Genomic DNA, 26,104 nt, shown 5'->3' with positions numbered 1-26,104 from the left:
TTATCATGGTGTGGAAAGGGATACCAAAGCAACAAAGTGCAACTGCCAAGTGGAAAGGCTATATGAATAACCAGAGTGCCAGCTACCACACCCTGGAAAGGGCTACCTAGAATAGAGGCTAAAGTAAGTGCCACCATAAAGTGAGACACCGTGGACATTAGCTGCGAAGCATGGTAAAATGTTACGATTCCAAGGGTTTAATAGCCTAATTTTACACGTTCTACAAGTCTTGTGGCTTTTGGCACATTGGTTAGGTTCTTAGCAATTCGTATCAGACTCTTTATTTGGCTTCAAGTACTTTGTAAGCTTTATTGATGAGATCAACCCTAATTGCTTTTGGATATAAATAAAGTGGAGTTGATTACACAATATTTGTCAACCAGAAAGCTTTTAAAAGAGTGATTATTTTAGTGTACGTTGATGATATTATAATAATAGGTGACGATAATCAAGCCATTCGGCAGTTGAAGCATGATCTTAAGACATGATTCGACATAAAAGATCTTGGTAAATTGAAGTACCTTTTTCAAAAAAGAGAATTTTCTCATCACAAAGGAAATACGTATTACACCTACTCAAGGAGACAAGAAAGTTGGTTGTAAAGCCTGTCGATATGCTAGTTGATTATAATGTTTGACTTTCTGAAGAAATGTGAAAGCCTATATAAGACATTGGGCAATATCAACGACTAGTTGGATGACTCATATACCTCATTATTACCCATTCGGACATTGCTCAAGCCGCTTCTTTGGAATCAATTCATTCACAAGCCATCATCCATCCACATGGAAGCTATAAGTTAAATTCTTTGGTATGTAAAGAGCTCTATTAGAAAGGACTCCTAATAAACTGTAATAAGAATCTAAAGATTACGGGCTACTCAGATGTTGATTGGGTGGGTTGTCCTCTTCATAGTATGTGTACCTTTTGTTGGTGGTAATTTAGTTACATGGGAAAGAAAAAATAAAATGTTGCTACTCGATCCAGCGCAGAAGCAGAGTATAAAGCAATGGCCTTAACCACATTTGAACTTATCTGGATTAGAGCTCTTCTTAAAGACATAGGCTTATTGATTTGATTTGTGACAATTAGGTGACCATTTATATTGCCATTAATCTTTTGTTTTATGAGCATACAAAACACCTTGAAATAGATTGTCACTTTGTCAGGGAGAAGGTTTCGGGTAAGGTGACATCTACTCTGTTTGTATGAACTAAGGACCAACTAGTCAATTATTTCACAAAAGTTGTTGGAAAATTAAGGTTTCAAAGTTCGTTGCGCACATTGGGCATTATTGATATCTCAACCCCAACTTGAGGGGGAGTGTTGAAGAATATTTTTAAGACACTACGACCCCAAGCACCAAGATAGGCAGATATGTCGGAAATCGACCGTATGTGACCGAGATCAAATAAGATCGGTAACTTATTCAACCACCTGCAAAGCATTGCTTAAGATGATCAAGCGATTACCAGAGGGTGAGGTTTGTCCTCTGAAAATGGGTTACACCTCTACCTTGCATATGAAAGGACTTTTTTTTCAATATAGATAAGATAAAAAGGAAATTCTTATAGTCGGTCACAGAGAACAACTTCAGAGTGCCTTTCTGGATGGAGAATTTGCTTAATACTCAAACTGAATCCAGCGTATGGGCATAGACTCGAATTATAGCTAAAGTTAACAACTACTTGGTTACTACTACGAATTACACTAAGGAATGTAAATGGTAGATAATGCTAAGGAGGATAAAGTAATTGAAATATAGATTTGATTTGGTTCTGTTGTTATGAGATGCCTCCTTATGCTAAATTCCATTGCTATTTATATCCTTAAACTGACTATCCGGATGATTCCCACGTTATGACGGCTGCTATAACCGTTTCAATCATTACTGACCTTTTGGAATGCTCCTTCTAAGCCTGTCATCTGTCCTATAACCGCTCCAAGCTTCCTTATCGACTCGACCATGTTCCACTCGGCCACCCATGCTTTATGGATGATGTGGCATTGCTCGATAGATGCCAACTGTATCACTGCAAAATCCCTTTCGAATATCTCTGTAGATTTCAAATACATCACGCAACTATCATAAAATATTACATGTCCCTCTCTTATTGGCTCTCTAGGAATGGACAAAAATAGGGTACAACATTGCTCCCCATGCCGCTTCGCCTTTGGTAAAAGGTGAAAGCGACGTCTGACCCCTCATAAATGTGGTTGTTCTTTAGGCTACATGGCGATGCTTCATTTACTACGCATGACCTAGATAATTCTGAATGATTGTCGTGTTTTCCTTCAATAAAATTGCCTTTTGTCATATTCTATGCATCACACATATTACTACTCACTTGGCCATATTATTCCCCACATAGAACAATATCATTATTATAGTGATATCGGCATTCGTAATTTCAGAACAAAAAAAATACCAAACAATGGTATTACCATTGTGATCGACTGCATTCAATCTATGATATTTCGCCAATGAGAATCGTCCGGCTGTATGCACCATCAAATGAATGTGAAAAAGGACTAAGGTCACTATGCTCATCAAAATTTACCTTATTGGTTGGTTCTATGTAGATGAATGTTATCATTGATTGGGTTGTTGATGATTTTCCACTTAATTAAATTGACCGATGTAGCGCCACGTTCCGAGCTTGATCACCGTCAACACTTAGTAATTTCCTTTTTCTTTTTGTCATAACTGTCTGGCAGACGGGGTACAGGAAAATGGGGAGATGTGCGTGCCATTTTTTAAGGAGTCGGCATTTATCGCGGCTACATGTTCCAACTTCCTAGAAATACGATTCGGTGCTGCAAGCCTTAATTCAGTTATTCTAACTACCACGTCTATCGAATGTGGTCATTAAATGGCTCCAATGTCGCTTATAAAAGCTTCATTCCTTTATATTTTGTATCCTACACCTCTCTATTGCTTCCTTTACCTCTGAACTGTTTATAGACTCAACCTCATGTCTTCCTCCATCTTCTACACACAATCCCTAGCCTTTCTGAAGGAGATTCTTGCTGCGAGGATTGAATATCTCTCAATCTGCTCTCTTCCACAATGTTTATCCTTTCGTCAGGGATGCTACAGAGGCTTCTCAAACTAACCCACATCTTAAGGAAATTTTAGAGGTTTTGACCAAACTGCAGCATCTTGGGGATGTTTACTTCAAAGCAGGCTTGGAGGTACAAAAGTACATTAACTTGATGAGGGAGCGCTCTGTTGTTCATGCGGAGTCCAAACCCTTTCTGTGTCGTTATGACATGGTATAAAACCATCGCCTACACTGGAGCTCTGTTGTTCATGTGGAGTCCAAACCCTTTGTGTCGTTGTGACATGGTATAAAACCATCGCCTACACTGGAACTGTCAACATCACTTCAACAAGATAATACTATGAACGTTCTAAGTCCAACGCCAACAACTAGCAGATGATCTTAATGAGACCGAACGTCTCTATCCTAGGAGGGTTCACCCTAACTCTCGAGATCTCATGGCCTTTGTGGAATCTCAAATCAACCTTTACCAGGTTCAATCGCAAGAGAGCACTGCCTGGAAGAAGGAAGCTAAAAGCGAGGTCACTGTAATCGGTCGTCGAACCGATGAAGTCTTGGCTTTCCTCGACCATATTACGGTTGGGCAGCAAGCTTGGAGGAGTCAAAAGAAGCAGGTTGAGGAGGCTAGAGAAACTACATTGAAGGAGTTCGAGGAGATTAAGATAGCATATACATGAGTTGCTTGAAGCCCTTACTTTTCCTTATCACATTTATGTTTTTTTATGGCCGATGGCCTAAATTCCTTCCTGCAGCAACAAAATCCTTTTTCTTTTCATGATTACCAGTAGGACGTTTATTGGTTACCCTTTTTTTATTACTCAACCTGACCCTGCACTACCTCGCATAAAGAGGGGTAGTAAGTTTTTAAGAATTGACCGTTAATTAGAATTCTTGCAACTTTTCCATTCTTAGATAGTAGAATGCTCGCTCTTTCCGATCATTGTATTCTTGGGCTAGTAGTGCTCCAACCAACTCTGCCGATGCCGCGACATACAGCTTCAGCGAACGACCTTTGACTAGTGTCACTAGCATTGGCGGCTTCATCAAATACTCTTTAATCTTTCTAAAAGCCAGCTAATGTTCTGCCTCCCATTTGAACTCAACTCCATGCTTCAATTTTATCAATGGAGAAAACATGTTAGTTTTTCATGCACACTTAGAGATAAATCTTCACACATAAAATTGACCCGGCCGAGGAAACGTTGCAATTTCAATATGTTCCTTGGCGGGTGAGCATTTATAATTGCTCGAGCCTTATTTTGCTCCACATCGATCCCTCGCTAATGTACAAGGAATCTCAAAAAATTACCGACCAACACCTCAAAGGCGTACTAAAGGGGGTTCATTTTTAACTTGTGAAGCCTCACTCGCTCAAACGACTTGCGTAAATAAGAGAAATGGTCCCCTACATTGGTTAACTCAACTACTATGTTATCGATGTAAACTTTCATGAATTGGTCAATCATATCATGGACTATAGCATTCATTGCCCTTCAATAAGTAGCCCCCGCATTCTTGAGACCAAACAACATAATAACCCAGCAATAGGTTCCCAAAGGCCTAGGGCACCTAAATGCCATTTTTAACACATAGTCGAGCATAATGTATATTTTCTTATACCCAGAATGGCCATCCATGAAGGAAACGATCTGGTGTCCAGCTGCTCGGTCGATCAATTGATCGGCTACGAGCATCAAATATTCATCATTGGATGTGGCCAAATTTAAATTTCTAAAATCAATGCATGCCCATAACTTACTGTTCTTTTTTATCACTGTGACTACGTTAGAGATCCATTCAACATACTTAATAGGCCTGATGAAACTGGTCTTTAGTAACCATTCGATCTCTTCTTTTATTTTCTAAGTGACCTCTGTTGTCATCTCCTAGGTGGCTGCTTGTATGGTTGATACCCTTCTTTTATTGGCAACCCGTGCTCAACTAGGCTTCATTCTAGTCCTGGCATCTCATGATAGTACCACGCAAAGCAATTAACAAACTCTCTTAGCAAACCAATGAGTTCGGCTTTATTTTGTGGCTTTAACAATCCACTGATAAAGGTTAGCTTATGGTCTTGCTTGGTCCCTAGGTTCACCTCGACCAAGGGATCCTAAACCTGAGCCTAAGAATCTTTCAACTTATCAGGGGCTTCTTTTAAGTCCAGGTCTATTTCATCTCCATTTACTTCATCAAGCAAAACAATTGTATCGGCCAAATTTACAAAGCAATCGTTGTTAACATATTTTAGACTTTCTTTGAGCCTCTTTATTCTACTCGTGAAGTCGGCCATTCGTTTCTCGTCTATCGGTGTACTAGTCATGTGATTTCTTCAATGGTGCAACGTAAAACCAGCCGAGAAGGTACAATGTCCATCGGCAGGTTATTAACTAGACGAATTACAACAATAATATCTCACACAATATTGTCTGGATTCCTCTTAACAGATATCCCAATCAAACGCCCATGCTTGTTTCTTCCAGTGAAGCGAATCGATCCTACTTCATCTCCATAGTAGTAAGCCTCATTTGCATTTGATATAGCTAAAAATGACATATTATCAACCAATACCAATTCGACTTTATCCTGATTCCAAATATATTATAAATTGATGCAAAGACGATGGGATACACACAAAAGAGTGGATCCAATCTCTTCCTAGTAGCGCATTGTAACTGGACGAAGTATCGACCATGAAGAAGGGAGCAAATACTCTTTTAGTTCCTATGGTCAAGTCAACTGGTAACACACCGTGTGTATTCGTGACATGCCCAACAAAGTTACTAACTGTAACCTCGGATGGGATCAAATCATCCAGAGTCCCAATTTTGGTATCATTCTGGCTAGGAGAAGATTAACGGCGTCCCCATTGTTGACCAAGATTTTGGTGACTGGGCAGCCCTCGAGGTAGGCGGATATGTATAACGGTTTAAGATGGTGAGTCATATCATGAGTGGGCCTTTTTATGACTACTCTTTCAAGCGATGCCCTTGACTCCACGGTAACAGTATTTAACTATGGTGTTTCACTCGCTCTCAATGCTCCTTCAATTGCATCTTTGATGCAGAGAGGGTCACGGTTAGTTTCATGGCCAAGATGGATCAGAAAAGGCCTAGTCGACAACAAAAGTCATCAAGACCGTCAAAACCTTAAAACAGGCATATCTCGCAAACTGGAATGAGTTACTCGACATACCATATATGATTTTGGGGTAGGACGAGCTACTTTATCCAACCAACCTAGCATATCGGGGTTGCCCATGGCGAATTTGCGAGATTCCATCAGATCGACGGTCAAATTCCATGTTTATTTCCGTTTTTACTATTTTTAGTAAGTTTTAGTTTGATTATAACTCTTCATCCGTTGGGCTTTAGGAGTAGTGTCCAACATGAAAAGTGTTTAGAAAAATCAGGAGAATAACGTGGTTAAGCCACATAGGACACTTACTATAAATAGAAATTTACTATTTATAGTAAGTTACAAATTTTAGGGAGTTTTAGTTGTAGTTTAATTCCTAAACTTATTCCAAGTCTTTGGTTTCCCTATTTAAAGGGTTGTAGATTCATTTATTTCATCTATCAATCAATTTACAAATTTTCATGAATACTATTTCTATTTTCTTACTTTTTCCTCGTGGATTTGAGAAGTCTCTGTGAGGAGTGCAGAGAAGCTTCGTGGATTCGAAGTAATTATCCTTGAGGAAGACGGTGATCAACCTCATCACGTTCATCCCAGCGTCAATTGGTATCAGAGCGAGGATTCCCCTCGGGCCGATGGCAAACAACGAAGGTATGATCTAAAATCCTGTGTACAGTGATCCAGGGATTCATTATCTTGCGGGAAGAATAGAAGCTTTCCACTGGGAGAGTCAGTTGACCATGCAAGAGCTGTAAGAAACCCTCGACCGTCTTGCGGATGCACTACTTCCGCCCTAAGCCATAGGCGATGCTCCACCATCTATGGTTGCTCCACCACCCATGGTTTCTGTACGGCACAACCCCGATTTCCGTAAAGCACTACCAGTGGCAAACCGTAGGGCTACACCAAATGATTCAAGTTTTGGCAACGAGAACCTTAATAAAGGCTTTTCCTGACGACCAATCCATGGAAGCGATCATCTAGATCGTGCTGAAAGAGACTATCGAGATAAAGCTGAACTTCCTAGTTTTAATGGTTTATTATGCATAGAAGATTTCCTCGATTGGCTAGCCGAGGTAGAGAGATATTTTGATTACATGGATGTGTCAAATCATAAAAAAGTAAAATTGGTAGCATTTAAATTAAAATCTGGTACTTCTACATGGTGGGAGCAATTACAACTCTCATATACCCGCTAGAACAAGGCGCCCATCTCATCATGGCCACGGATGAGACGTCTTCTTCGATCACGATTCCTCCCCAGTGATTTCGAGTAGATATTATTCCAACAATATCAGAATTGCCGACAAGGAAATCGAACCGTCACAGATTACATTGAAGAATTCCAGCGGTTGGCAACACGAAACGATCTGTCAAAATCTAAGTCACAAAAGGTGGCACGATTTATAAGAGGGTTACGATCGACAATTCAGGATCGAGTATAGATGCACCCAGTCGGGACCGTGGATGAAGTGATTCAGTTGGTAGGTAGGGTAGAAATGCAACTTGCAAAAGTCTCAAATCGACCTTATCCTTCAACTCGACCCCCCATAACAGGTCCTGCGTAGGATCCAGTGCTAGCACGAGGAAAAAAGCTAGTAGGAGAAATGTCCTCAACCTCCTGTGACCGCAAACCATGATACGGGAAGCGGCTCATCTATGCTTCAACGCCCAGCAACCCACTTGACCATTAACAAAGGGAGCACTGAAGGTGAGGCCATAGAAGAAGACCCTAGCTTTAATGAAGATGAACAAGCTACTGAGGAAGGAGCACATGATGAAGAATGAATGGGCGAGGATCGTGGCGAATCTCTAGTCGTGAGGCGATTAATGTACACCCCACAGAAAGAATTACATCCACAACGACATAATATATTCCGTACGCAGTGCACTGTCAACGGCAAGGTCTGTAATATGATCATAGATAGTGGTAGCAGCGAGAACATCATGTCGAAAGTGATGGTGGATAAGTTGCAACTACCTATGACAAAACATCCTTCCCCTTACTCAATTGGCTGGATTAAAAGGGTGAATGAGACCAAGGTAACTGAACAATGCACTGTCTCATTTTCAATTAGAAAAAATTATAAGGATCAAATACTTTGTGACGTGGTCGACATGGAAGCATGCCATATATTACTCGGTCGACCATGACAATTAGACCATGAAGCAACCCACAAGAGACGAGACAATGTTTACGTCTTTGTCAAGAATAATCGAAAAATAATCCTTGCCCCTGTGGCACCAAAGAACCACCCTGAAGCCTCTAAAGTGGAGGGGAGTTCCCTCCTGACCATTCGGGATTTCATAGAGGAATTCAAGGAAACAGGCGAGGTATACGCCGTAGTGATAATGGACAAGGAATCGAAACTCTTAGGCATTCCTCCAAGTTTAAGGCCTTTCCTGAACGAATTTAAAGAAATCTAGCCTGAAGATTCACTCAATGGATTGCCCCCCATGAGAGATATCCAACATCACATAGCCTTGTCCCTGGGGCTAGCTTGTCCAACTGCCCTCACTGTCAGGTGAGTTAGAAAGAATGTCAGATCTTGAAGGCAGGAGTGAAGAAACTAATCGATACTAGTCAAGTCAAGGAAAGCATGAGTACATGTATTGTGTCAGCCCAAGAGCCTAGTGTCAAGTACAAGAAGATGGCTAATAAACATCAGCATCAAAAGTTATCTCAGAATCATGAACCAAGTCCCTTGAGTAACTCGAGGACAAGTTTTTTCCAAGCAGAGGGGTCTGATGTAGAACGTGTCACAGATACATTCCTAGCATGGTTGGACCAAAAGAAGGTGAACCGTAAATTGATCATAACTTTTGATCCGGGTATCGTTACGACGCACCAGATCAAGTATCATGAACCGAAGCAGCACGAGAACTTGAGGACGAGTCCTTTTGAAGTGGAGGGGACTGATGTAGAGCAGCTTGCGGACAGTCTCATGGCCAATATGGATCAGAAAAGGCCTGGTCGACGACAAAAGACATCAAGACCATCAAAACCTTAAAACAGGCATATCTCGCAAATCGAAATGAGTTACTCGACGTACCATAACTGATTTTGGGGTAGGGCGAGCTACTTTATCAAACCAACCTGACATATCCGGGTTACTCGTGCTGAATTTGCGAGATTCGATCAGATCGACGATCAAATTCCATGTTTATTTCCGTTTTTACTATTTTTAGTAAGTTTTAGTTTGATTATATCTCTTCATCCGTTGGGCTCTAAGAGTTGTGTCCAACATGAAAAGTGTTTAGAAAAATCTTTAAGAGTTGTGTCCAACATGAAAAGTGTTTAAAAAAATTAGGAGAATAACATGGTTAAGCCATATAGGACACTTACTATAAATAGAAATTTACTATTTACAGTAAGTTACGAATTTTAGAGAGTTGTAGTTGTAGTTTAATTCATAAACTTATTCCAAGTCTTTGGTATCACTATCTAAAGGGTTGTGGATTCATTTATTTCATCTATCAATCAATTTACAAATTTTCATGAATACTATTTCTATTTTCTTATTTTTTCCTCGTGGATTCGAGAAGTCTCTGTGAGGAGTCCAAAGAAGCTTCGTGGATTCGAAGTAGTTATCCTTGAGGAAGACGGTGATAGACCTCATCATGTTTATCCCTACGTCTATTTTCTGGGGGAAAAGAAGCGTGTTGTATCACTGTAGGAGGATTGAGCTCCTCTACGTCACCTACTATCTTACTGGGCTGAAATGGCTTGGCCTAAAAACTGGATGGGAGAGTAAGTATCATGTTGCAACTAAACACCATGGGTGACAATGATCCAAAAACAATCTTTAAACTCAAATATTTCCCCCAAGTGTTTCTAAACCGTGTTGCTCATCAGAACCTATACCAGAATATCTGGCATTCTTATCAGTCATCGAAGTTGCCCTTATCTGCTTGAAAGTAGGTGAAGACACTTCTAATGCTTCGGCTGTCGCCATTAGTTCTTCAATCAGCATATCATCACCTGAGAACCACTCGTCGCTTAGATAATCGGACAAGTCATCGCAATTGTCAATGTTGCCCAATTATGTTATATTGTTAGGCAGGGTACCATCTTTCATGACCTAATCATGCATGATGGGTTTCAGAATTGCCTTAAACGTGTTTACGATCAATTGTTCCTCTGGTTGAGGAATTCTCCAAAATGGACGTGGTTGCATGGCTCCCGACCGAGATGCATTCTTGGTCTCTATCAATTCTCTTATTCTACTTTCTTGACGCTATTGCGAATGGCATTTATGGGTTCGAATCATTACTTCAGGGGCTGCAAGAAATTTGGGATGCCTTGCCCTTTCTAGACTTCCTCCTGAGTTGGTGGTGACTTAACCATTCTTTGACTCAGAGTCCTCCACCGAGGGTGCGGTCATGAGGTGAGAACACTTTTCGTGGTCGATAGGACTCTCTTTTGTCGGTTCCTCTTGGAGTTGCATGTCCAACCCATATCGTTGGTTGAAGCGGAGCTTCTAAGTCTTGAACCATTCTGGCAAATTGACTGCATAGTTGCGAGTCTCGACTGTTATGCTCTCTCAATTGTTCTGCGAAATCTGCAGTCATTGCATAGGATTGATATCGCTCTAACCTCTGTTGTCGTGATGCGCCATGGTAATTACCAGGACCAAGATCAACCCTTTGCCTTGGTCGATCCAATTTTCGTAGATTCACCGTGGCCTTATTAACGTCCAGATTAAGAGGGAATGGATCAATATCAATCAACATTACTTCTTCGCCCTTATCAGGGAATTTCAACAATCCGCGATCAATGTTATCCTGGATGATGTTCCTGAACATAATGCACTTGTTAGTGGAATGAGAACGCGTGTCATGCCATTTGCAATACTCAACCTTTTTTAATTCATCGGTTGTGGGTATTTTGTGATTACTGGAAACTTTAATAAACTTCTCTGCTAGTAGTATCTCGAATATCTCATTGGCCCGGGTGATATCAAAAGTATATATCTCCTGAGCTTTTTGCGTGATTGGCACAGTTGTTTCCGCCTTGACCAGCGCTAAGCATATGGGTGGCTTTTTTGTCACTGCCTCGGCAATCGCAATTTCATAGTTAGGGCCATGATAATGTCCCGATTGTCAAGTTCTTTTACTTGGCTCCTTTCTGAAAAAGCTCCTCATATCTGGAAACTTTCCTAGTTAGTTCATACAAATCCACAAACTTTGTTCCAATGAATTTCTTTCGGAGTTTGTATTCTAGGTCGTCATGTGCAAGTTGCACAAATTCGGCCTCGGTTGTGACAACCTTGTACTGGCTTTTTGCTCTTTTGAACCGCGTAATGTAATTCTCGCAATATTCCCCTGGCAATTGTCAGAAGCATACAAGATCGACCATGATCATCTCCATGTCCTTAGAAAAGAACTGAGCATGGAATTTTTCCTCCATCCCCTGGCAGGTATGGATTGAATTTGGCAATAATTGGAGTACCACGTGAAGGACGCTGCTGTCAGTGAATGACCGAATAATTGCAACTTGTGATAGTCATTGTTAGCCAGTTCACCACACTCCATAGTGAATGACCTACGTGTTCAATGGTCGATTGACCCGGATCGCCTGAGAATAGGGCAAAATCCGGTCGATAGTTCCTTGGCAATGGGTGTTGTCGGTCAATCCATTTGGGATATGGCTTATGGAAGGCCGGGATAATATTGTGGCCAAGGACTTGGCCAACTACCTCTTGGAGCATTTGCATGATCTAGTCACGATCCACCCGTTGAGGTTTAACCATCGGTGGTGAATCAGGACCTATCAGGTTCTGTCCCTCACGGAACAATAGAGTTTTGAAAAAATGTTGGAAATGTTGTCCTCCCGGCATACCCTGATTCTGAACTTCGGGGATAAAAACTTCGGGGATAAAATTCCTGATCTCCGGCTCTGGTCGCATGAACTCGGCGGGCAGTAGAGCACTTCACCTATCCTAGATCCGAATGGGAGGGGTGTTCCGTTGTAGGGGAGGTATCGATGGCGGCCAAAACATGTTACCGACGGAACTTCCTTCGACATTAAACTGCATTACCATAGGTGCTCTTTTGGTGACGATGGCCATTAATCGATGCATGGCTTCGGTCAAGTTAGCTATCTATCTATTAACAATCTCAGTAGAAACACAGAATTGCTCGACTTAGACATGTACCACCCATGCCTGAGCTCTCCTATATTCCTTAAATTGACTATATGGATGTTTCATATGTTCTAACGGTTACTATAACTATTTCAAGCATTATTGACCCTATGGAGCCTTCCTTCTAAGCCTGCCATTTGTCTTGTAACCACTTCTAGCTTCCTTATTGACTCAACCACATTCCACTCAACTAGGGGTGTACACGAACCGAGCTAGCTCGGTTAGCTCGCTCGACTCGACTGGAAAAAGCTCAATTCGACTCGGCTCGAACTTAGCTTCGAACCGAGTCGAGCTAATTTTTTTAGCTCGAAAATGAGTTCGAGCCAAGTTCGAGCAGGCCCCAACTCAACTCAACTCAATTCGGATCGAATCCAGCTCGAATTGAACTCGGATCAAACCAGTTCGGTGACTTGGTTACTTTGCCATTGATGTTGCTCACCAAGTGTTTGATAAAATGACTCAACGAAGTGTGGCCGGTGGCAAGGAAGGTATGTACATGAAACAAATACCCTTTTTTTCTGGGGTTTTCTTGGTTTTTATGTTGTTTAGAAGGTGTTTGATAAAATACCTGTAAAACCATTGCTTTTGTTTCACATACAGAGGTATTTTGAAGGTGCAGTCCAGGTGTTTGTGGAAATGCCTCAATGGCGAACTCAGCTTGATCTTGGCTCGAACTCGGCCCGAGCTACTGACCGAACCGAGCCAAGCTGGCCAGGCAGGCTCGAGGACCGAGATGAGGTCAGCCAGTGGCCGAGACGTAGCATCGCTCTATAGACACCAACCTTATCACCGCAAAATCCCGAAACAAATATCTCTGCATATATCAATACATCACGCAACTCTCGTAATATTACACGTCCCTCTCTGATTGGCTCTTGTAGAACCGACAGGAACAGGGTAATAATAAGAAATTTGAAAGTCATCTCTCACTTGTTTTTCATAATGTGGGCCCAACATAGTGAGTGACCCAGATCTTGAACATATGTGCCTCTAGTTTTGATACACACAAATCTTGTTAGCATCTATTCTCACCAACGTTGTAAAAAATGATTTTTGAGTTTGATCATAACTAAATCCATGTGGCTATATGAGCCCAATATGTAGCGACCCTAGGATGAGCATTCACGTGCCCAAGTTTAACAGAACAGTTGAGATGATGAGTGGCATTCAAATGGACGGTTGAAACCAGAAATCAACAAGTACAAGTTTAACGGAAACATTGATGGCCAAGATCCTGTTCAGCAGAAATTTCAGACCAAGGCTCATCCCATCCATGATTGACGGCGGCACACGGACGCGTCAGATCATCTGACTGGAAGGCGTGCGGTCATCACCCAGCCACACGCGCATGCTGGATAGTATAGGCGATGGAAGTCGAGAAGGCAATCATTAACGACAAGACTGAGAAAAATAAAGAATTCCTACTTGCATTTGAGTGCGCCGTAGACGTGGGCTGCGTGGTGTGTGGTGCCGCTATCGACAACGGGTCTCTGCGGTGACCCCACATGGGACGCGGACTAGCGACGCGGATTGGATACTGACAGGTTGAGTAGCGAGTCGGCTACTGAAATGACGACACAAAGTTTTGTGGGCCCACTATAATATATGTGTTGTATTCCGGACGCGGATTTCCTGCGAAAGTCTTTCGCAAGTTCCTGCGCTGGCACCCAGGTGGGGCGACTGTGATGTTTGTGAGAAATCCTCACCTTCCATCCGTTTTGTGAGTTAATTTCAGGACATGATGTGAAAAATGAACAGTATCCAAAGCTCAAGTGGGCCGTACAAAGGAAAATGTGGTTAGGGAAATTCCTACCGTTGAAACCTACCTGGGTTAGACGGTGATGTTTACATGACATACATACCATCCATGCCGTTAATAACTTCATTCCTACTGGGATGAATTGAAGTCACAAATATTAGCATGATTCAAAACAGTTGTGGCCCATGAATATTTCAACTGTGGACGTTCAATTATTACGTTTTCGGCTCATTTGAGCTTTGGAAACGGTTCATTTTTGGCATCATGTCCTAAAATGAACTTACAAAATGGATAGATGGGGAGGATTTCTCACAAACATCACAGTGGGCCCCACCTGAGTTCCCAGCGCAGGAACTTCCTGCCACCTGCTAATGGCTGGTAGTCAGTGCTCCGTGGGCCCCACCATGATGTATGTGTTTTCATCCATGCTGTCCTTTTTAGATCATTTTATTATATGGGACCAAAACTGAGGTATATCCTAGTCTCAAGTGGACCACGTTACACGAAACAGTGTTGAATGAGCTGCAACCATTAAAAACTTTTTGAGGGAAATAAAAGTTTTGGATGAAGCTTATCTTTGTTTTTACCCTTCACGTGGGTCTGTATGACCTAGTCAACAGATTAGATGTCAAATAAACAGTACAGCAATCCTTAGGAGAATTTTAATTGTGGACATCCAATCACTATTATTTTCCTGTGGTGTGGTGCACCTAAGATTTAGGTTCCTATCATTTTTGGTATAAAGCCCTAAAATAATCTATAAAAATGGATGACAGGCATGGATGAATCACATACATCATGGAGGGGCCCACAGAGCACAGGCGGAGTAGCCGATCCCCTCCCCTGGTGATGTAATTAAGAAACGGATTGGCTACTCCCCTCCCACCAGCGGGATGGCTGATGGTCGGTGCTATGTGGGCCCACCATGATATATATCTTTCATCCATTCCAATCATCCATTTTTACAAATCATTTTAGGGCTTGATCCGAAAATGATAGGGATATAAATCTCAGATGGACCACGCCACAGGAAAACAATAGTGATTAGATATCCACCATTAAAATCCTCTTAAGGCCAATGTACTGTTTATCTGACATCCAATCTATTGATTATGTCATAAAGACCCCAATGAAAGGGGAAAAAAAAGAAAAAAAAAAAACAAAGATCGACTCGATCCAAAACTTTTATGGTCCTCAAAGAGTTTTTAATGGTCCACATTCATTCAATACTGTTTCCTATAATATGGTCCACTTGAGATTAGGATATAGCTCATTTTTGGTCTCATATCATATAATGAGATAGAAAATTAGATGGAAGGCATGGATGAAACACATACATCATGGTGGGGCACACGTAGCACCAACCACCACTGGGATCCTTACTCTTGCTCGGGTGGTAGACTCTCAGGAGTTTCAACATCCGGTCAAGGGTTTGAGTATCAATAGGGGGTGAAATTCCACTAGTGTGAGTGTGTGGGGGTGTGTGTGTGCCTGTTATAAAACAAAAAAAAAAAAAAAAAAAAAGGCACCAACCACTGGGGAGTAGCCAATTCGTTTCCAATTAATTAGGCCACATGGTGATTGGAAGCGGATTTGCTGGTGTACCACACACTACGAACTTAGCAGGAGCCTCAAAGTTGTGCCAATAGTTCAAAGGAGATCAAAGCTACAGGGCCCCACAATGATGTATTTATCATATCCAACATGGTTAATCCGTTTGGCAATATCATTTTCGATCTTAGCGAGTCATATGCAAGGCTCAAGTGTACCACACCACATATAGCAATGCTGACAATGATTCACAATGTTAAAACATTCTTAGGCCCACCATAACGTCTATTTTTCACCCAATCTATTCATAATGTCAAGCAACCCTAGATGAAGAGAAAAAACAAATATCATATTCATCTAAAATTTCTATCTCCAAGAGAGTTTCAATGGTAGATGTTAAATCCGTCACTGCTTTTTCCAGTGTGGTCTAGCTGATCTTTGGATCTATGTTTTTTGGGCTCAACCATTACAACAAGCTCACCATGTGAACGGACAGTTGGGTTATAACTCATACCTCAAGATGGGACCCACAAAACATGGTGACATCAACACACCAGCTAGGTTGGTGGTGTGGCTCGCTTCCATGTCATGCCACACACCACCGAATTAGATGGTATGTTAACATCACCAAGTTTTATGGGTCCCATTAGAAGGTATGTGTTATGGACGCAGATTGCGTCCTACCCGCCTGTCTCTAGCAACGAACCGGCCGTTCTACGGGCAGGACATCTATAATGTATCTATTTATCCATGCCGTACATTTCTTTTATCAGTTCATTTTAAGGTATATACATAAAATGAGGCAAATCCAGCGCTAAAGTGGACCACACCTAATAATAAGCTTGGGTTGCGTTAAATGCACAGAGCATTAAATGCATTTGCATTAAATGCGAGAGTCACTCGTGGTGTGGTCCACTTGATCGTTGGATCTTACTCATTTTTGTGCTCATACCTTAAAATGACTTAAGAGAAGGGATGGACGGTGTGGATAAATAAATACATCACAGTGGGCCTGCTAACATAACTCTCTGTTCGTGGCTAGAGACAGGCAAGGGTATGACACAATCGGCGTCCATGTGTTATATTGAGGAAACGGATTGGCTACTCCCCTGCCACAAGCCCCGCGGCGGGTGGTCGGTGCTCTGTGGGCCCCACTATGATGCATCTGTTTCATCCATTCCGTTCATCCATTTTTACATATCATTTCAGGGCTTGATCCCAAAAATGAGAGGGAGATAAATCTCAGGTGAACCACACCACGGGAAAATTATATTGATTGGATATCCACCATTAAAATCCTCCAAAGGCCCGTTGTACTGCCTATTTGACATTGAATTTGTTGATTAGGCCATATAGACCCAGATAAAAGAGGAAAAACAAAAAAAGATCATCTTGATCCAAAACTCTTAAGGCTCCCAAAAAATTTTAATGGCCGACGTTTATTCAACATTGTTTCCTGCAATGTGGTCCACTTCAGATTGGGATATACCTCATTTTTGGTCTCATATCATAAAATGATCTAGAAAAATAGATGGATGACATGGATGAAAAACATACATCATGGTGGGGCCCATAGAGCACCAAACACTAGCCGTTAGCCGGTGGTGAGGGAGTAGCCAATCCATTTCCAATTAATTAGGCCACATGTTGATTGGAAGCGGATTGGCTGGTGTACCACACACTAGCAACCTAGCTGGTGTAGGTATGTGTCGTGCGAAGACTAGCAATGATGCTCCTCGAGCTTTTGAGTTGTACAAACGGCTCAAAGGATATCCACATCGTTAATCCGTTTGGCAACATCATTTTAAATATTATATCCAAAAATGAGTCATATACAAAGCTCAAGTGGATCACACCACAAATAGCAGTGCGGACAATGATTCACACCATTAAAACATTCTTAGGGCCCACCATAATGTTTATTTTCCACCAAATCTAAACATAATGCCTCACAACTTTGAATGAAGAGAAAAAATAAATATCATATTAATCTAAAATTTCCATAACTCTAAAAGAGTTTCAATGGTATATGTTCAATCCCCATGGTCGATTTGATCTTTGGATCTATCTTATTTTTTGGCTCAACCATTACGACCAGCTGAGCATGTGGACAGGCAGTTTGGATATAACTTGTACCTTAAGATGGGACCCCCACATAACTTGGTGACGTCAACACACCAGCTAATTTGGTGGTGTGTGGCTCAATCTGCTTCCATGATGTACCACACGCCACCGAATTGGCTAGTATGTTAACATCACCAAGTTCTATGAGTCCCATTAGAAGGTATGTGTTATATTAAGGAAATGGATTGGCTACTCCCCTGCCACAAGCCCGGTCGGTAGTGGTCGGTGCTTTGTGGGCCCCACCATGATGTATGTGTTTCATCCATTTTTACAGATCATTTTAGGGCTTGATCCCAAAAATGAAACGGATATAATTCTCAAGTAGACCACACCATAGGAAAACAATAGTAATTGGATATCCACCATTAAAATCCTCCTAAGGCCCATTGTACTGTTTATTTGACATCCAATCTGTTGATTAGGTCATACAGACCCGGACGAAGGGAAAAAAACAAAGATCATCTTGACCCGAAACTTCTATGGCCCCCAAAACATTTATAATGGTCGACGTTCATTCAACGTTTTTTCCTATAATGTGGTCCTTGAGATTGGGATATACCTCATTTTTGGTCTCATACCATAAAATGATCTAAAAAAATAGATGGACAACATGGATGAAACACATACATCATAGTGGGGCCCATATAGCATCGACCACCAGCCATTGGTTGGTGGCGGTGAGAGTAGCCAATCCGTTTCCATTATATCCAACAGTTTGTCCATTTGGCGAGCTTGTCTTAAGGCTTAAGCTGAAAAATAAAACAGATCCAAAGATTAAGTGGACCACACTGTAAAAAGCAGTAATATATTGAACATCTATCATCGAAACCCTTTTGAGTCATAGAAGTTTTGGATTAATACGATATTTGTTTTTCTTCTTCGTACATGTTTATAGAGCTAGGCATCGGACCGAGTCGGATCGGATTGGGTCCAATTCGATTCGGTCCAAAATCTACACAGGCTGACCCGAACTCAATTCGATCCGAGATCAAGTCCGAGACATTTGACTCGAACCGATCCGATGCACGGTTGGCCTGACCTGAACCAAGTCCGACTCAGTCAGGGAAACCGAGTCGGATCGGGTTGGGTGCGATTCGAATCGAACCTAGAAGAGAGAAAGCCCATTAGAGAAGAAGCCCAACAGAGCTCTCTCTCTCTCTCTCTCTCTCTCTCCCTCTCTCTCTCTCTCTCTCTCTCTCCCTCTCTCTCTCTCTCTCTCTGTGTAGCCATAGAAAGGAGTTGGGTTTGTTTCTTATTCAGCCATGGCGGCTTCTGCTAGTTCGACAGAGTTCTACATAAACGAAAAATGGAAGCTTTCAAAGAAGGGAAGCAATAGAGGAGGTGGGGGGCCTTTCCTTCTTCTTATCTGTTGATCGAAATCACGACAGAGATTCCTTCCATGGTGTTTACAGCAGAGAGTCTGTGGAGTCCGACGTGCTCATGATTGACACCGTATTATTCGGATTAGGTCAGGGAAACCGAATACATCATTGTGGGGCCCATGTAACTTTGATCTCATTTGAGCCGTTCGTACAACTCGAAGCTTGAGGCACGTCTGCGCTCGTCTTGCACGACACGTATCTACACCAGTTGTACATATGTTGTGTTGTACACGAAACGGGATGCACGCCTCGGCGTTTGTGCACGCGTTATCTATACAAAGGATTTGGTCTTACCCACTTACCCTTACCATGGGGCCTACCTTGATGATGTGTTGTATATCCACACCGTCCATTGGTTTCTCTGGCCCATTTTAAGGACGTGGAACCAAAAAAAAAAAGTAGATCTAAGTATCAGGTGGACCACACCACATGAAACAGTTTTGTTTGAGTGCCTTACCATTAAAAATTCCAAATGCTCCACCGTAAGGTTTTCTTGATGTTTATTTTCCATCCAATTCGTTGATGGTGTCAATATGACCTGGAGGGAGGGGAAATCCAAAGATCTAATTGGTCCAAATCTTTGGTAGCCCACAAAAACTTTTTAATGGTCAATTATTACTGTTTCCAGTATTGTGGTCCACCTGAGATTTGGATCTTCTTAAAATTTGGTAACATGTCCTAAAATGAGATGAAAAACAAATGGACTATGTGGATATAGAAAAAATATATCAAGGTAGGCCCCACAAGGTAAGGGTAACACCACTAAAGTGTTATCTAGTGAACAACAAATCTGCTCCCATAAAGAGGCAAACCCAATCTTTTTCTATCCAAAATCTATCCAAATATAGAGAAATGAAAACCCAATTTAGAAAATGAATAAACCAACAAAAACCCACTCACAAAAAAGAAGGAAATGAAGCGAATCAGATGAAGATTTACCTCGAATATAAATCTATCAAGGAAGAAGCATACTAAAGGGAAGAAGATTACGAAGATGTGAATATAGACGAAATCTTCGCAGAGAGGGTTATTTTTCATGGGAAATAGTTTAATCCCCATCACTTTATTTTTTTTCAACGGTTAAAGATGCAAACATCCTACGGTTATATTTACACTTCATATAACCTGACCCGATTAGATCAGATGGTTCCGGATCGGATCGGTCAGGATTGGCCACTAATCCGAACTCGATTCGAAAAACTGTCGGATTTGAATGGTCCTACTCAATCCGCATCAATTCAGGCTGTTAGTTCAGTTCAAAATGGGTCAGATCGGGTTGGATCTACTGGATTGGGTCAGACATACCGGGCTTTATATGTTTACGTGACATGACATGGGGAAGAGATGGAATGAAAAATAACTGCGAAGTTGATTGAAGTTGACTGAGTACCTCTTGACAACTTACAGAGCTTGTAAAGCACGGCCAAACAAACCTCTCCGTGTCCTGTCATCACTAAAGTAGAGGTGGACATGCCCAGCACTACATGTTTGTGTGGCATTACGGAGAGATGGAATGAAAAATAACTGCCCAGCTGATTGACGTTGACTGAGTACCACTTGATAACTTACAGACATTTTATGTTTGCTTACAAAGCACGCCCAGACAAATCTCACTATGTCCTGTCATCACTAAAGTAGAGGTGGATTGGCTGGTATACCACACACTACCGACCCAACGGGCGTGCATGTGTCGTGCAAAGACAAGCCCTAATGCTCCGTGCTATGTGAACTGAAAGCAGATTGCGCACTGAGTAAACTCTGTGGGGTCCACTGTTACTTATTTTATCTGCTCTGTTAATCCATGTTAACAGATAATTTTAGGGCTTGAGACAAAAACAGAAGCGTATCCAAATCTTAAGTGGACCGCACTGATTGAACCCGTACAATTGAAAACTTTCTAGAGGCCACAGAAGTTTGGACGCGGATTGCGTCCTACCCCCGCCCGGACTGTAATCCGTCCAGGTGGGGCTCTGTGGGGCCCACCGTGATGTAAGTGTTTTATCCATGCCGTTTATCACTTTTCTAAGATCATTTTAAAGTGTCAGGAAAAAATGAAGCATATATACAGCTCCAGTGGACCACCTCAAATGAAGCTGCAGTGATAATGACAGCCACCCTTGAAACCTTTCCAAGGGCCACCGTGATGTGCTTTTACCATCTAACCTATCAATAAGGTAATGTAGACGTGGATGAAGTGAAAAAACAAATATCAGCTTGAACCGAAACTTCTCCAGCTCGCAAGAAGTTTTTGATGGTGTACGTTCAATCCACACTTTGTGGTTCACTTAATCCCTGGAACTGCCTTATTTTTTGTCTCATATGTTAAAATGACATGATAAAAACGATTAACAGCGTGGATAAAACACTTACATCACGGTAGGCCCCAAAGAGCCCTGCCTGGACGGATTATTGCCAGGCACGGGTAGGATGCAATCCGCGTCCATAGAAGTTTTGGATCAAGCTGATGTTTGTGATTTCTCTTCATCCATATCTTTGTGATATTATGAACGGGTTGGATGACAAATAAACATTAATATGGGTCCTAGGAAGGTTTCAACGGTGGGAATCATTATTCCACACTGTTTCCCGTGGCATGGTCCACCTGAGCTTTTGGATTTATTTCAATATCGGGATCAACCCTTAAATAAGCGGAAAAAATGGATGGATGGTGTGAACAAACCACATACATTCATACTGGGTTCAGTACGATAAAAGCGTACTGAGTTGCACAGTACGCAATCCGATTTCATGTGAACTGTTGAAAAGATATCAAAGTTACATAAGCCTCATGTATTTATTATATCCACACCGTTCATCCACCTGGCGAACTTATTTTAAAGTAGGAGCCCAAAAATTAATCATATCCACTGTTCAGCTTGATCTAAAACATTTGCAGCCCTTAGGAAGATTTCAACTGTCGGCGTCACTCTCCCCACTGTTTTCTGCGGTGGGGTCCATTCCAGCTTTAGATCTGTCTCATTCTTTAGATCATGCCTTAAAATGATATCTCCAAATGCATGAACGGTTTGGATACAAAACATACATCATGGTGGGGCCTACAGAACTTGGTGACGTCACTAGCTAATCAACCTGTCAGCTAATCCGCGTCCTTAACGAAGGTGGCTACACCTGTAACGAGGTCAGCAGAATTTTCGTGGACGCGGCTTTTCGCAAGAAGTTACTGCAATAGAAACTTTAGTGGGCCCACGGCGATATTTGTGAGAAATCTACTCCGTCCATCCGTTTTGTGAGATCATTTTAGTACTTGAGATCTAAAAGAGAAGGATCCATGACTCGAATGGGCCGCACTAGGAAAAGCTGGGTAGGGAATTTCCTACCGTTGAAACCTCCCTGGGTCTACAGGATGTTTACATGACATCCATGCCGTTCGTAACATCATAGCTACTTAGTTGAACTTAAAATACAAATATAACCATCATTCAAAACTTCATTCAACCCACGAATATTTTAACTGTGGACGTTCAATCCTAACGTTTTCAGCCCACTTGAGTATTGGATCCGGCTCATTTTTGGCCCCATCTCCTAAATTGATCTGGATGGACGGGGTGGATTTCTCACAGACATCACGGTGGCCTCACCTAGGTTTCCAGCCTGCGAAAGGCCCTAGAGGAGATCTGCCGCCTATTTTCATTGTCGACCTCACTTAATGACTTTCCCGGATTTGAACGCAGATTTCCTGCGAAAACCTTTCGCCGGAAGTTCCTACGCAAGGATGCTGGTGAGACTCACTGGGATGTTTTGTGTAAAATTCAGCCCATTCATACGTTATGAGAGCTCATTTTAGGACGTGAGACAAAACAATAAGTGTATATAACACTCAGGTAGGCCACACAAGAGGAAACATTGGGTATTCAGCCAGAACCGTTGAATTATTCTTTTCGCCCTAAAAGTTTTATATCAAGTTATATTTTTGGTGTTTTCACTTCATCTCATTCGGAATGACAGTATAAACATTAAGATGGAGTCCGGGAAGGTTTCAACGGTGGGAATTTCTTTCCCCAGTGTTATACCCACTTGAGTTTTGTATCCACTTAATTTTTTGTCCCACGTCTTAAAATGAGCTCTAAAAAACCGATGGATGGAATGAATTTCTATCATACATTGCAGTGAGCCCCACCCAGCATCCGTGCGCAGGGAATCCGCGTCCCCCGGATTTCACACGCTTCTGGCCACGTTGTCACGTGTGCTGCGATTCACCTTTGAAATCTCCCGCACGCCGCTCTCCACGTCATTCATCTAGAGGAAATCATTAAGGCACCCAACATTTATTCCATCTAAACCTAGAAAGATCCATAAATGCCGAGAACTTACAGGGTCTGGATGCATCGTATCCTGACCGCAAATTCATAATACTAAGACCCATGGATCAATGATATGACCATTGATCGGGTGGGCCCCATTGCAGACAAGGACTGACCGAAAAATCTCCTGTCCTGGAACTTACTGACACCTTTAATCGGTGGCCTAAAGTTAGACAGTAGAGAGAAATTGAAGCAGCGATCCAGAGAAAAAAGTATAAAGATCGATGTCTAACATTTTCAATTGATTCCCCATCCTTCGGTGGATCCCATCAGATAAACGGTCTGGATTAATAAAACATGGGCCCCATTTGTAGATAAGGATCGAGTCAGCCCGCGATTCCCGTAATTCTATTGCCAGACGAGGATTCATGAATCAGAACAAACCCGGAGAACTGGCAACCAACTAATTCGCAATTACTTTTCAGTTCTACGTTTGTTACTAAGTACCAAAAGCAGAGAAAGGGGGTGTATCTATCAAAAGTGGGGGGCTCTTAGAAGAAAAGAGAAGAAGAATACCTGTAGCTCTGCGGCCATGAGGTGTTGTAAGAGCTAGGTCTGTTTGGCTGAGGACTGCCAGTGGAAGAAGATTCCGAAGAATCTGAATCGTGGCCATTCTCATCCTCTCCTCCTTTTCCATAGACCTCCTCTTCGTCGTTCATATCCTCTTCCTCACTCTCGATGTATATGCTCCTTTCTGACACCGAATTCTTCATTCTTCCCTCTTCTAAATCCCCGGCAGAAAAAGAAAGAAAACACAGAATTTCTTAGCACAGATATACGAGATCCGAAACATTCACTTCATGTACGATTCTAACCATCGGATCGGACGGCTATTTTTCTATTGAAGAAGGTTAGGATCGTCCCATGATAATAATAATCTAGTTCAAATTCCTAATTTCATTCTCTCCAATCACAAAAGAAATAGAAAGGAAACAGATCCAGAATCGGAAACCAGGGAAATGAAAAACGAAAGAACAAAAATCAATGTGATGTCGTCACGAACGTACCTTCCCGACTACTATGATTCTTCACAAACTCTCTTCTTTCGCCTGCATAAATAATCTCAGAATATCAGATATTGGATATTTCTGGTGATGAATAACAGAAATTTTTGATAGAAAAGGAATGACAACACAACAACAATAATAGTAATACTAATAATCTGAGCAAAGGTTGAAACTACATACTCGATACAGGACTTCTATAGCTATTTGTAGAAGTTTGAAGAAGCTGGTATTTCAGAGATTTCGGGAGTGTGGGAAGATTACAGAGATTTGAACTAGGGAAGGTAGGGCAGGGGTGTTTACAGAGCTTTTAAAAGCGTTTGATGATGATGATGGAAATCCAAGATTCAAGAGACAAAGATCTGAAGTGGTAGTGGAAGTAGAAGATTGGAGTCGGAAAGCTGGTTTGCTGCTGATTTTACTGCTCTGCTTAAGAGAGTTCGATGGGAATATGGGTGGAAAGAGAATGTGAGAAAAAAAATAGAGATGATAATGAGCGGCTGACACGTACATGTGCGGGAATTGTCGAACTTGGCTGGTGGGGCACATGCCTTGTCGTGATGATACGGTGCTAATTTTAATTGATAACTGGTCAAAAACTGTGTTTGTGGCATGTTGGGGGTGTTTGGATACTATGATACTTTTGTAAACCATCAGAGGAATAGCAAAAGTACAGAATATAGAGATGGTACCACATGAATTAGACAACGTAACTTATTAAGACGCCATTATTTGAGCATGTTATTATTGTCCTCCTCTTCTTACACCCTTCTAGAAGCCCAATGGATATCCAAATCTATTTTAAAGTAAATCCAAATTGATTTTAATCTACTATCATCATTCAACACATTACGATGGTTTCAATGGTAGTCGTTCAATGATTAATGTTTCATGTGGTATGGGCCACCTCATAGTTGGATCTACTTCATTTTTTGGCCTGTGCCATAAAATGAGTTGGAAAATGGATGGGCGGCATGGATATGCATCACATACATTGAGGCGGGCTCCATCACAGGAAAACAATACTGATTAGAAACTTTTATCCCCCAACAAATTTGGATCCTGTGTTATGGTCTAACAGAGGTTTGGATCTTCCTTAATTTTGGTCTCATACCGTAAAATGAGTTGGAATTTTTTTATGGATGACCAAATAAAACACATATATCATGGTGGGGCCCGCAAAGCTTTGCACCAGCTACATGGTGGGTGTTGAGGTCATCAGCCAATTCGAATCCTCACTTTAGTGTACTGAGTAAACTTTATGGGCCCACCATCATATATATTTATTATCCATGTTGTCCATCCATTTTTACATATCATTTTAGGACATGATCCAAAATTGAATCATATCCAAAGCTCAAGTGGACCAAACCATAGGAAATAGTGTGCATTCATTATCCACGCCATCATGATATGTATTATGCATGCTATCCATCCGTTTTTACATATTATTTTAAGACATGATCCTAAAATTGAATCATATCCAAAGCTCAAGTGGACCAAACCACAGGAAACAGTGTGCATTCATTATCCATGTCATCATGATATGTATTATGCATACCATCGATCCATTTTTACATATTATTTTTGTTGATGCAAAAATTTGTACCACCCTT

General features: G+C 41.6%; 1 protein-coding gene across 3 annotated transcripts in view; it reads right to left on the bottom strand.

Moving 5' to 3' along the window:
* Window positions 1-24,980, bottom strand: part of LOC131226044 (amino acid transporter AVT1C) — a 68,730-nt gene extending 43,750 nt beyond the window's left edge. For 2 of the 3 annotated variants that reach the window (XM_058221700.1, XM_058221702.1), the window contains exons 1-3: window positions 24,672-24,978; window positions 24,492-24,533; window positions 24,001-24,208 (exon numbers count right to left, since the gene is read on the bottom strand). In XM_058221700.1, the coding sequence (XP_058077683.1) occupies window positions 24,001-24,197 (197 nt within the window). In that variant the 5' untranslated portion in view covers window positions 24,198-24,208; window positions 24,492-24,533; window positions 24,672-24,978. Of the gene's footprint in view, window positions 1-24,000; window positions 24,209-24,491; window positions 24,534-24,671 lie in introns of all 3 variants that reach the window. The other variant, XM_058221701.1, reaches the window with a different exon arrangement.
* Between the last annotated feature and the right edge of the window lie 1,124 nt (window positions 24,981-26,104).

This window comes from Magnolia sinica, chromosome 14 (genome assembly GCF_029962835.1).
Source record: "Magnolia sinica isolate HGM2019 chromosome 14, MsV1, whole genome shotgun sequence".
NCBI lineage: Eukaryota > Viridiplantae > Streptophyta > Magnoliopsida > Magnoliales > Magnoliaceae > Magnolia > Magnolia sinica.
Note: the sequence above shows the minus strand (reverse complement) of the source record. Positions and strands in the feature narration are given on the sequence as shown.